Below are 13,399 nucleotides of genomic sequence, written 5' to 3' on the forward strand. Positions count from 1 at the left end.
TAAACATGCTCCACGTTTCAGAATCTGAGGTTTTATTGGCAAAGAGTGGTGCAGTTCCACAAAGAAAAAGGTAAGCAGGATTACATGTCTCCCATGATGTGTGTGTAGTTTTTGAAAAAAGAATTTTGCACATAAACAATTCAAATTTCACATTAAGAGAAACTGAAATCTGCCAGACTTGAGCCATTTTGAATACATGTATTATTTTGCATATTGTGTCCTCCATTGTACTATTTTTATTTTGGCTTTGCCAAGTTGGGAAGACCCAAGGAGATATAAGGGCACCATCCACACACTTTAGAACTCTTTAAAAAATGAAACAAAGGGATTCACCAGAAGCTAAACTCTGTACCCAATACTACACTGTACATTTTTTGTGCTCCTGCAGGAGGACATAATATAATATGTTATTAACATAACATAACATAATATGCAATGGAGGATATAATATGCAAAATAATTATGGATGTCTCGCATTATGTTAATATGATCAGTGGATTCCAAAATTGTACTTTAAGCAGACTGCAGTAAAACTAGGAGCCATTTTTGCAAACTGATTTCTCTAAGGTATGCACCTCGAGAAGATGTGCAAGCACCCCAGTTGTTGGAGGGGGGCTTTTCTCTGGTAAGTGGATAACTGTAACAGTCAGATGCAATGTGCTCCAGGAATGTGTGCTGTGATTATTCGAAGCCAACGTGGATTTGTCATGAACAAATCCTGCCAGACCAATCTGATCTCATTTTTTTATCAGGTCACCTCCCTTGTGGACTGTGGGAATGCTGTGGACATAATATACCTCGACTTCAGCAAAGCTTTCGACAAAGTGCCCCATGATATCCTGATGACCAAACTAGCTCAAACTGGGCTAGATGAAACAACCATCCGGTGGATCCACAATTGGCTACAGAATTGGACTCAAAGAGTGCTTATTGATGGGACCTTCTCAAACTGGGGAGAGGTAACGAGCGGGGTACCGCAGGGCTCAGTGCTCTTCAACATTTGTATTAATGACTTGGAGGAGGAGGTGCAGGGAATGCTGATCAAATTTGCAGATGACACAAAATTGGGCGGGATAGCTAATACCTTGGCAGACAGAAACAAAATTCAAAGTGATCTGGATAGACTAGAGTGCTGGGCAGAAAACAGAATGAAATTTAATAGGGATAAATGCCAAGTTCTGTTCCTAGGAAAAAGAAACCAAATACACAGTTACAAGGTGGGGGATACATGGCTCAACACTACAAGCGAGAAGGATCTTGGAATTGTTGTAAATCAGAAGCTGAATATGAGCCAACAATGTGATGAGGCTGCAAAAAAAGGCTAATGCTCTTTTGGACTGCATTAATAGAAGCATAGCTTCCAAATCCCATGAAGTGCTAGTTCCCCTCTACTCAGCACTGGTTAGGCCTCATCCTGAGTACTGTGTTCAGTTCTGGGCACCACACTTTAAGAAGGATGCAGACAAGCTGGAGAGGGTTCAGAGGAGGGCAACAAAAATGATCAGGGGACTGGAAACAGAGCCCTATGAAGAGAGACTGAAAGAACTGGGCATGTTTAGCCTTGAGAAGACCGAGGGGTGATAGGATAGCACTCTTCAAGTACTTGCACGGTTGCCACAGACAGGAAGGCCAGGATCTCTTCTTGATCATCCCAGAGTACAGGACACGGAATCATGTGCTCAAGTGACAGGAAGCCAGATTCCGGCTGAACATCAGGAGAAACTTCCTTGTTCGAGCAATACGACAATGGAACCAATTATCTAGGGAGGGAGTGGGCTCTCCCACACTGGAGGCATTCAAGATGAGACTGGACAGCCATCTGTCAGGGATGCTCTGATTTGTGAGCAGGGGGTAGACTCGATGGTCTTATCCATCCAACCCTACTATTCTATGATTTCATATTCTCTCTCATCCTCAGTTCCCTATATGCAAAATGGGTATATCAGGGTGAAAATATTCTCCCCCACCTCTGCTCCTTAGGGGCAGGTCAGCCTACAGGTGAATCAAGGACTATCATTCACAACTGTAAAACGAGGGCACTATCTCCAATGGTATGAACACAAGCTCCTCCCTGCTCCCTCACAGATCAGAATACCACCCCATTTGTTACCTGTTACAACGCAGGCATGCTGGATTTTATCATCCCCAAGACTCCCTTGTGCATGGGTTTGTATAACCCCATTTTGTATTTTATCTACTTGCCTATTTTCAATCCCTCTTTAACAGGTAATGTTTTACCACAAGGTGATTCAACCCACAACAGACCCAATATGACCCTATGGTAATAAATTATTAACCTTCAATTGCATCACATAAAATATAGTTCTCTCCACATAAAAAACCCAGAGACTGCTGTACATGGTTCATTCACTTTTCCGCATACTTTTATTTGTTACAAACATACAATTTTTAAATATAGACTGTAAAACTCCATTTGCAAAAACCTGCTATTGTAAGGAGTGCTCAACTAGCATGAGGAGTTCTTTATGTCATTTGGACTTTTTGCTAGTTAGCTAGTGGTAAATCCAGGACCTGCCTATTTGACAACAGCCTGTAGCGTCTGGCTGTATCTGCATTGCTCTTTAAGAAGCAGTCCTGCTAGCCCCCCCACCCCCAAAAAGGGAAATCAGAATCTAAGCTTCAGCCAACAGGCAGCAAGACAAACAGGCGGCTCAGACCCTGGGATTTCAAATCATTTCCAGCGCTCTGCTTGACAGGTGAAAAGGGAATATTGTTTTGAATGGATGCTGCACTTTTAAAACATTTCCATGTTTGAAACTGCACCATGCAGCTGTGTGTGTGTGTGTGTGTATGTATATGTGTAACCAGTTAAAGTGCATTTAATTTTTTTAATAAAAAAATAAACAAGAGGAATAAACTTTATTCTTTAATTAAGGTACTTAAAAGTGAACTTTTTGGTCTCTCAGCAGATATTCCTGAAATCAGTCCTATTTTACTACAAATTAACTTCTAGCATTTATATAATATATTTATAGAGGGGAGCTTTTTATATATAATATGTATATAAAATTAGAGCTACTTTTGCATTTACTATCTAGCAGAGAAACAATTTTATAAATACATACACATGTACACAGACATCTCTTTCTATGTATACAATGTACAGACATGTGTATATTTACATATGGGTTGATTGATTACATCCAAGTATGAACAATTATATCATTTGAACAAGGTTTTCTCAACTCTATACCAAATGTAACTATTTCCTCACTATTGAAATTGTACATTCAGCCCAGTAAAACCTCCACTTCCTGAGGGCATTGATCCCCCACAGCTCTGCTCATTCTTGATAACCCTGCACTTCGCTTTTGAGAAGTCTATTAGCAGGAAATTCAGCAACAGATTGTAGTATCTGTAGTAAGCAAAACCTCTAATGGGAAGAGGCAGCTGATTGTTATACCTTCCACTGGAAATGGACTTTGGAGACCAAGCCAGCAAGCACAGCTGAGGTGTACCACCCATCCATTTCAATCGAAGATCTGTGCTTGCACGATTCATCCACTGTGCAAATGTTAATTCAACTAAGCAGTGAGAAACAGCAAGAGACCTCAAAACCAGATGAGTTTGTTCATTCCACTGGTTTTGGCAAAAAATGGAAGACTGCCAGCACTTCAGAGCTGGCAATACAACATTAGCAAAAATAAACTGCCTACCACAATAAAGGCCATCATTCAATGCTTGCTTGGCTTTCAAACTTCCCACCCTAAGAGAACATGTTTCAGAGAGGATTTGGTCTGTCTTGAGCATCTGCTGTAGAACCTGTGCATTGCAGAGAATTCTCAGATACATTCTAGGGCACACTTTCCATTCAAATGGGGCACTGATGAGGCCTTGCTGTTGTCTCTCACAAAGCAGAGTAAGTTTCCAAATGCCCTAATCCTCCCCTGCAGCTGCACTTTAGTACCGACAAGCAGTCTTCTCAATGAGGAACGTCATGAAGCTTCTGAGTACCCCCAGGAGCTCAGTTTGCAAATGACTTGTTTTACACAGATGTAGAAGCCACTCTTTCTACAGCGCTTACCCATAACTACCTAAAGAGCAATGAGAAACTGGATTCAGCAATACATACTTGCACATCTTTAACACACCAGAAAGGATGGACAGAAATGCTTTGGGAGAAGTTAAGAAAGAGAGCAGCTCATGTTATTGGCAATGTCTGCCAATGACTGACCCTCCTCTCCTAGCTGGCCACCCTGCAAAAATGTTGGCAAGGTAGAAACATTCAGACAGGACATGTAAGCCAGGAGCCCATTTGGGAACCCATTCATCACGGCACTCTTAAGTTGGAGCATGCCTGAGCCAACAGCTCCAATTCAGAAGAGGGGGCACTGAGAAGAAACTAAGATTAAAAGATATTCTTCCTGTAAAGTCCACATAAATTCAAACATGGGTGTTTCTAACTAGATGGGCCTTTCAACACAGAAGAGCAGGGCAGGAAATTAAACATCTTGCCTTGGAAACATGCCTAGGTTAAAATGATGCGCAGTGACTGCTGTTTTAAATTAAGTTCTCTCTGCAAGTTTTAAACAGAGTCTACCTTGACTATACAGAGCGGCAGTAAACTGGGGCGGGAGAGCGGGGCAGCAAGCGTTCCTGCATTTTTACAATAGCTTCAAGGAACTAGAACATTCTGCTTCTTAGTCGTGGGCCGTTTACTTTGTATGTAAGTGTACGTACGTACACACACACACACGTACACACACACACAAATACATTGCGAGATTAAGGCTACATAGCAGCATATTACAAAATGGCTTTGACAAAGCACACTTAACCTTCCCTACACGGAATTTAAGAGACAGAATTTTGTTGGTATTTCCAGTAGACATTGAAGCCTCGAGCATTATCTCCTTGTCAGATTAAAAATGGAGGGGCTAGAGGGAGAAGACTAGCAAAGAAAAGCAAGGTAATATTTGATGAAGTTAATTAGTCAACATTCTGGAACAATCTTCTTAAGTGAACATTTTTGGCAGATTAGTGCTTCTCAATAGAACAGCAGCTGGGGGGCCATAGAATACTTCAGATTCGTGAATCAGAGGCTGGAGACAGCGTTCTGACCTCGGAGCCGGGAATCCACGCTCCCTCCCCCCTCCCCGCTGGCATGGACAGAACCATGCCAGCTGCCTCTCCATGGCTGGAAAAGCAACCTCAGAGAGAGGATAGAGGGGGTGTTCCAGTGAGTGGGGAGGCTGGGATACAGCCTCCTTCCTTCCTCCTCTGACACGCCCCAGCTGGATGGGCAAAAAAGCCTGTCTAGCTAAAATGCAGAGCAGGAGGAATGGGAGAGGCAACAATTGCCTCTGCCACTTCTTGCACTCTGCACTGGATGCTTGTAAGCCTGAGTTTGGAGACTTACGAGCATCGGGCACAGAAGTAATAGGACTGCTATTAATTCTCCAAAATCAGAGACGAGTTAATTTATACAACTAACCATAAATTCTACAGCTACAAGTTTATGTTGAAAATTACTGGCCAGGGTCCAAAGAGCTACTTTTGATGTGGCCAATGGAATTTTATATACTCAGTGAGATTTTGGACTGTTTCTCTCTGAACAGAGATCCTCTATGCTACAATCTGCTTTTGAAACTCCTCTGAGTTTCAAAAGTGCTACTTTTTAAAAACACAAGTCCAACCCCATCTCAAGCACACAAGACTAGCAGTTCTTTAGATCCCAGCTCATAACTATACAATATAACTTTTGTTTTTGTGGACTAGATCATAATAGTGGGATTTTAAAAGGAAAAAACCCTATTCCACCATATATTACAACAGAGAAGCAATCCGATTAATATTAAGATGTAGTTAGTCTAGCACCATTGCAGATAACCGTCATTCTACAGGTACAAGAGGTAGTAATTCGTGGCCACATTCCAATGTTCGAATATTTGCTTCAGATATTAAACTTCTCTGGGCTGGAAACTGTGATGAGACAGCTATTAGGTTTCAGCCACCATCATGTTTTTCTCTCCAATGTCAGGATACCCTCCCAAAAGAAATCTGTCACAGTTTTCTGTTTTTAATTCTTGTGTTGGCTAAACCACAAAGTGCAAAAGATGAGGTTCCTCGGAACCTCCAAGGAGGGGGTGAATTCTTTTTTCTTTTACTACAACCAGGCTTTCCCAACTTTAGTCAAATTCCATTAATTTAACAAATCATCCCCAAGTATGGAAATTTTAGTATTAAACTCCATCTGACAAGTCAGATGATCTGGCTAATGCTCACGCACAACATTTAACTGCAGTAATTCTGCTGACACTAAATTACCATAAGCAGCATTACTGGATAAGAGGCAAGATTTCTAAATACCCCCAACACACCTGGAATCAGACTATCAGGAAGTACATCACGGAATGAAGCTACCATGAAGATTATGTATTTACACCACAAATTCATCCGAGTGAACAAGTAACCAAGAAATACAATGAGACACCTGCCACTATCTGTTTGGCATTTGTACACTTTTAAAGATTTGAGCAGCCAACTGCAGAACTTGGGGCATATCTACACAACAGGTTTAACTGTTTAACAGGTTAACCACTGAACTGGTTTAATAGTCCTCTCCCCAAGGAATTTTACGTTTGTGAGGGCCTACAGATCTCCCAGCACCTTCATCAATGAGCAAGTGCCAAGATTCTTTGGTGAAAGTCATGACAGTTCTGGTATATTCTATCTGTAGAGTAGATATCCCATAACGGTTCTGCTGGGTAAAATTAAAATTACCTACATTGTATTTTCAGAAATAATTTGAATATACATATTTTTAAAGGGTAGCAGGGTCCTTTTAAATGTTTAGCCTCAAGTAGATTGGTGGTCTTATCTCTTTACAAAACTAAATGTAATCCGCAGCAAACGTATGTCAATGCATTTACCATTTCACTTGCTTAAAAAGGAAGTATATCAATGACATGTTTACTCTGTAGAATTGGAATAATTTTGAAGCCAAAAAAGTGCCACTTTCATATAGGGAAAAACTAGATTCTCCTCCCTTCCACTAAGAGTCAAGGCCACAAGTTGTTTGTTTAATAAAAACTGAATATCTGCTGAGAGATTAAATTGTGCATCAGATAAAGTACCATAACCTTTCTGTTAAACCTTTGAGATGTCCATGCATGTTTATGCACTAAACAGTTTCCTACCAAAATCACAAAACTGCCGCCCTCACAAGAGAAAAGTTGCCTGAGTAAGTCACTTTTCAAATGTCCTGTGTAGTAAAATACACCACACCACCCCCTTTAATGATGGGAGCAGATCACAAGTCCAATACCTGAAATGCTCAGTCAACAATGGGACCACTCAATATGAGGGGCTTATTGTAACCTGCCTCTTATGCCCATTATCCTGAAAACTATAAGCTAGTACAGGATAATAAACTGTGTTTTCAGGGAGAGAAACTGAAGCAGAAGCTTTAATCTTACTTTTTTTAAAAAGATCCGTGAATCATTGCAAAGAATTCCAGGGTAAGCAACAGTGACTGCTTTTCTTTTGAGAAAAAAAGAATCAGCCTTCACTGTTAGGCCTGCAACCACTCTGCAGCAGACAGCTATGGAAATAACATGAACCCGTAACTAGTTGTGAGCTAAAGCTACGGGTATTTATACCTGTATGCCTCAAATATTTACAGTTCTTGGTGCTATACAAGATTTACATTTCATTTTGTACAGCAGATGCATCATTTCAAGGACAATAGAAGTCTAGAAATGCCAGATATGCAGGAACTCCCCAGAGAGATTGCCCATTTTTCTCTCTCTAGAGAACCTACATTTTAATAAGACAGTGTGATCCACAAGCCACTTAAATCGACATACCCGAACATGTGACAGCTTAACACCAGTAACTTTAATGGGATCGAGCTAGTTTAATCACAGGTATGTCGGATGCAGCAGCTTGTAAACTGCACTGAGGTATTGTCAACTTTGCTGCAGAAAAAAAATCAAGGACGTGAGTTAACTGCAGCACCAAGAATAGGGAAGCTTTTACCCAAATTGACATTTAAGCACAAGAATATAAACAGGAATAAGACTCAGTCACCTCAGATGTAATCCAGGCAATACATTTTCCCAATGTGGCTGAATATCCCCATAACATAAACAGCAACTACTCTAAAGAGGCACAAGGATGCCTATTTAGAATTTGCAGAGACCAATCACTGAGTCAAACTACCAGGCTTAGAGAAACGTGTGATTTTTAAGGTTTAGTTGTGCAAGGAGGGGGATGTTCTATCAGTTAGCCTATGGCAATGATGATTCCTCTTTCCTTTCATAAACAATATTTGCAGACTCAACTGTTTTAAACACAACTGTTCCAAGTTCTGCAAGGGGGGAAAAGGTTCAAAGCAGTAGAGATTTCAGGTAAGCCCCCTTCTCCCCTCCAATAATCACAAGGAATGATTTCCACAATGAACCCTTGCACATAACAAGGCCTGGTGCCACCAAGACTAATTTTCCCATAGCAAAAGGCTTGGCCATTAACCCGCTAAGGTGAGATAACCTCAATATTAAAAATGTAAAAGCTACCATTTATACTTAGCTGGGCACAAGCAGGACTAATATTTTAGACTCTTACTGACGCATATTGCATTGTCACCACCTATGCACCTTGAAAGGTCATGTGTCAGTCTGTGTACTCAATATACATTGGTTTAGCTGGTCTAATGACTACAGGAGACTTTTTCTGGTTGCCAAAGCCAACACCATATATGGCAGTGTTCTTGGCATACAACTGATATATGCTTCTGTCCACTTCCACATACTTCTTAGGCAGCTAATTATAGCTTATGTAGCCACTGGCCAGGGACAGTCAAAACCCTGTCACTACCATGTAATACGAAGGTAAGGCTAGTTACTGCAATTCAGCCAAAAAAAAAAAAAAACTCCTGAAAAGGAGAGGTACTGCATCTTTGCAAGAACTTAATTGGCTCATAGCAGCTGAGCAACAAAAGGAAAAAACCCAATTACCACTGAAGCAACAAAACATTGTTGGTCTATACAAGTATTTTACAGTTTTAAAATGAGTGAGTTACAGCAATATACACCAAGCATCTGCAGCCTTAATTTTCATTGCTGCCTAGAGTTCTATTTAGTTAAGCAGAGTTTTCTGCAATCCTAAAGGGCTGCGGTATCCCAGTTAATCTGTATGCTGAAACTTTTGTTGGTGAAAATTGTTCTCCGCAGCAAAGAACTACATACATTTGAACAAAAATACATAGGTAAATACAGCAGGACATTATTGAAAACAGCTGCCTTGGAGAGTACAAAATACAGTACAAGTATACGGATGTAATTAAAACATCAAGAAATACTATTGCTCCCATTACAATTCAGGAAACAAGTTCTTTGCGACGGAGAAAAATGGAAAGAAGTTTCTTCAAGGATATGATAAAAAGATCTACCATGGATACTGGGAATAAAGAAATAGCTTTAAAATAGACAATCATGTGTGTGGCTGAACATTTTGTGGTAAACTATTCTGACATTTGCTGATCTTCTTAATAACTATAGCAAAACCAATTTTATTGTTTAGAAAATTCCAGCCTATTTCCCCACTACAGCCACAACTGAGTGAGGAAATGCTTTTTATATGTCTTCTTGCTTTCTAATAAATACAAAACAAAGACAGTATAGATAAGAATAATACCAAAATAAGGTAATAAGGGTATGCAATAAATTAAAAAGGCAGCTCAAATAAAAGACAGGCATGCACAATTAAAGAAAATTGTAGAGGAAGCTTTACCTGCCTCTTAAGATGTTGCACAAATAATACCCGAAACTTTGTAATGAACAGTATCATTCCCATTCAATTCAAAGTTGCTAGTATATAATGTATCTGAAAACACCTTTTTAGAGGGAATAGGACTGACTTCATTAGTTTTAAAAAAATATCATTTTAGGTAAGAATCCATTTAAAATATAGATGAGGCAATTCTTTGGGTGGGGAGACCCAACTCTGTTTGGGAAGGACAGTTGGACAAATTGGCAGTAGCCAGTCTATAATAAAATTTGAAAGTGGTAAAATGCTGTTAGGGTATGTTCACAGTCACAGAACTTTGTTGATTTCTTTCTGCTCCTTTTTAGTGATGAATATCAAGCTCTCACAGGGCATGCATTGCTCTGAACAATCCATCCCATCAATCCATTCTTGCCAACTTTGCTGTTAACATAATGTGAGGTACTGAGAAAATGGACTGAGTTCTCTTTTTGTTAAAAATATCTTGTTAAAAGAAAAACTGATGCTGGACTTCTGGACCTGAGGTTCTCGGTGTCTGTTTTCACAGAACATGTCCACTTATTTGCACGATGAAAAAAGCCTCCAGTTTCCTTCTCAATCTTTTCACAAACTTGAAGCCACACATTTCCTTTGCCAGATTACAATTAAGATTTTCACTGTTTGAAAACCCAGCTACAGACCAGATTCCACTTATTTCACTAGATCATCTTGTGAAGCTACGGAAAGGCAGCTCCAATTTCCACCTCCTACTAAAGCCATTTGCTCTTTCACCTTATTTGGAGAGAAGGGGAAGAACTTTAGTGAGCAGCAATCAGTCCACTCTGCATTCCTTGTGCTTTATGCCTGTTTCTTTTTAACCTGCCTGTTTGCAACCCCCATTTTAAAAATGAAAAAGCCATTTAAGATTTTTAGAACCTGCCAGCTTTAAAGTAATTCGCTATCAATTCCAGTTCAGGCACCTGGAGCTTAGCAATTTGCACCCCAGAAATAAAAAAACAATTCTGGGAAGGGGAAAAAAAGAGACAACAATGGACATTGGTCCAGATATAGGCTTCCCCACTCTTATCTTCCTGAAAATTCAGGTTGTTTCTTTCCCCTGCCCTCACTTTATGTTCCCTCCCTGTCCCATTCCCCCGCCCCCCACACACACACACCGAATTTCTGCTGGGCTTAATCCATGATTGTTGATCTTTACAATGTGCCCCATCAGGATGTGTACCCACCCCTCAAACCCTCGCCCCCAATTATCTGAACAGCTGTGGTGGCTTCTCCCCTTCCTTCAAACTGTGCTCAGTGGCCATGTAGTCTCCAGAATGCTGGTTTCAAGAGTGGAGGGGCACGATCTCAAAAATGCAAGAGTGAAGGGTGTGGGAGAGAAAGAGGGCAACTTCTCTCCCTCCCTTCCCCCAAAATAAAAGATTTCAGTCATTAGATGAGGAACCTTGGAAGGCTAGGGTAGATTTAGATGGAAAGGATCCCCCTGTCTTCACCATGGGCTTGGGTCTAGGTTAATTGAGGTCACAAGGATTCCTCTCTGCAGGGGATGACGATGATGCAGAGCCCAGGTCTTCGAGGATGGGCCAACAGGCTGACAGATGCTGTATCTCCAGGAAAAATAAGGGGATCAGAGATGAGGAAATTAGGAGCCGCTCCAAAAATGGTGCAGGTTGGTGGGCATATGCAGGTTATCTTGAAGCTCACTCTCTCCCTCTCCTTGATGACAGAAGAGGAGGAGGAGGAAGAAAACTTGGGATCAGGTTTCGTTCTGTTTCCATCCATTCCCCCATCCATGGCAACCTCCCCGATGGAGCAGAGGCAGCTGGGGAGGGATAGGGGTTGTCAAAGCGATGGGGCAAAGGGGAGGAGGAGGAGAGGCTCAGTCGTCATCCACGTCGTCTCCGTCGGAATCGTCTCCGGCTCCACTGCCGCTTCCTGGGCCGGCAGGGCCGGCTCGTCGGTCGTAGAGCTTGTCCCGCTGTCGCTCCTGGATGTCTCGCATCTCGTCCGCGTAGCGGCAGAAGGCTCCGCCGAACTTGGCCCAGGCTTTGTAGGGCACTGTGATGGCGTTGCGGTACGAAGGCTTCACCTCGCTAACGCGCAGGAAGACGCCGTACTTGTTGCAGCCCACGTCGAAGAAGAAGCGCTTCGAGTCCACTGTGATGGAGGTGCCTTCGGGGAGCTCGCCGTAGAGGCCCCCGCCGCCAGGGCCGCCTCCCCCGCCGCCACCGCCCAGCTCGTCCTCGTCGGCCCCGTAGTCGTCGATGAGCTTGGCCAAGGCGTCGCGGAACTCGATCAGGCCCTGGGCCGGCAGGGCGATGGTCTGGCCGCTCTGCAGGCCCGGCGGGCCTCCGGGGAAGCCCGGGCCGCCGCCGCCGCCGCCGGGCCCGCGGTTGATGGTCTGGCGGATGCGGAGGAAGCGGCCGCGCTGGTTCTCCTTCAGGTCCAGATAGTACTTGCGGTTCTCGCGCACCAGGAACTCGCTCTTCAGGGCCCTGCGGGGCCCTCCGGCGCCGGCGCCGTCCTCCCCGCCGGGCGAGGCCTGGGCCAGCTGCTCGGGGCTGCTGGGCCCCAGCTGCGCGTAGTGCTCGATGAAGTCGCCCAGGTAGTCCCGGAACTCGGCGGCCACCGCCATGGAGAGCGTCAGGCGGCTCTTGGAGCCCCCGGCGCCCACCTCGGCGATCTTCAGGAAGCGGCCCTTGGCGTTCTGCTTCACGTCCAGGTAGAAGCGCTTGTTCTGGATGTCCAGCCGCTTCGACGCCAGCTCCTGCGTCTCCTGCTCCGGGCCCGGCCCGCCGCCGCCGCCGCGGTGCCCCTGGAACCCCCCCCCGCCGCCGCCGCCGCCGCCGCCGCTTCCCCCTCGCTCGCTCCCGCTGTCCCCGTCCGCCATCTTCTTCTTTCTATTCCTTCAGCCGCCGCCGCCGTCGTCGTCAGGCCCGGCCTGCCCTCCTTCCGTCCGTCCGTCCGCTCCGACTCTCCTCCTCCTCCTCCTCCTCTCTCTCTCTCTCTCTCCCTCACGCACACCCGCAATCCCTCTCTCGCTCCCTTCCCCTCGCGCGCACGTACAGAGGCGCGCGCGCGCGCGCGTGCCTGCCCGCTTGCCTTGCGCGCGGGCGCGCCCCTTCTCCGTCGAACCTCACACACGCACTTCGCTCTCTCAGGTGCCCCCCCCTCGCGGCCAATACCCACTTCCGGTGACCGTCGGCGCTTCGCCTGCGCGCGCGGACGATCAATGCCGGAAGCCGGACGTGCTCCAAGCCCCGCCTCTTTTATTTCCCCTCACAGGAGAGAGAGAGACAGACAGACAGACAGACAGGGAGAGCGGGCGCGCGTGTGTTGGTGTTTGGAAAGGAGCGGGAGAAGGCGAGGCGAGGCGAGGCGGGGCGAGGCGGGGCGAGGCGAGGCGAGGCGGGGCGGGGCGGGGCGGGGCGGGGCGGGGCGGGGCGGGGGCGCGAGGCTTTCCCTCCCTCCCTCCCTCCCTCCCTTCTATTGGCCCGCGAGCGCGCCCCCTCGCGTTTGCGCCCCCGTCCCTCCCCCCTCTCTGCGACAAGGGTGAGGTCGCTCATTCTCACTCTCTCACTTTCTCTCTCTCTCTCGCGCGCGCGCGCATCTGCTCGGCTGCGCGCGCAGCACTTCCTTTCGACCGTTCGTCGTG

The 13,399-nt window shown here is 44.8% G+C and overlaps 1 protein-coding gene across 1 annotated transcript; it reads right to left on the reverse strand.

The window, feature by feature from the left end:
- Nucleotides 1-8,974: 8,974 nt before the first annotated feature.
- PURB (purine rich element binding protein B) lies at nucleotides 8,975-12,946 on the reverse strand. The gene has a single exon (XM_084804109.1). It carries the CDS (start codon nucleotides 12,632-12,634, stop codon nucleotides 11,624-11,626), a length of 1,011 nt encoding a protein of 336 aa, XP_084660235.1. The 5' UTR covers nucleotides 12,635-12,946; the 3' UTR covers nucleotides 8,975-11,623.
- Nucleotides 12,947-13,399: the final 453 nt, after the last annotated feature.

Source organism: Heloderma suspectum, chromosome 6, assembly GCF_057233095.1.
Source record: "Heloderma suspectum isolate Gila_16-S chromosome 6, 16-S_ref, whole genome shotgun sequence".
Classification (NCBI taxonomy): Eukaryota; Metazoa; Chordata; class Lepidosauria; order Squamata; family Helodermatidae; genus Heloderma; species Heloderma suspectum.

Excerpts from the sequence above, each read along its gene's own strand:
- PURB (XM_084804109.1), bottom strand. The coding sequence starts at position 12,634 with ATGGCGGACGGGGACAGCGGGAGCGAGCGAGGGGGAAGCGGCGGCGGC.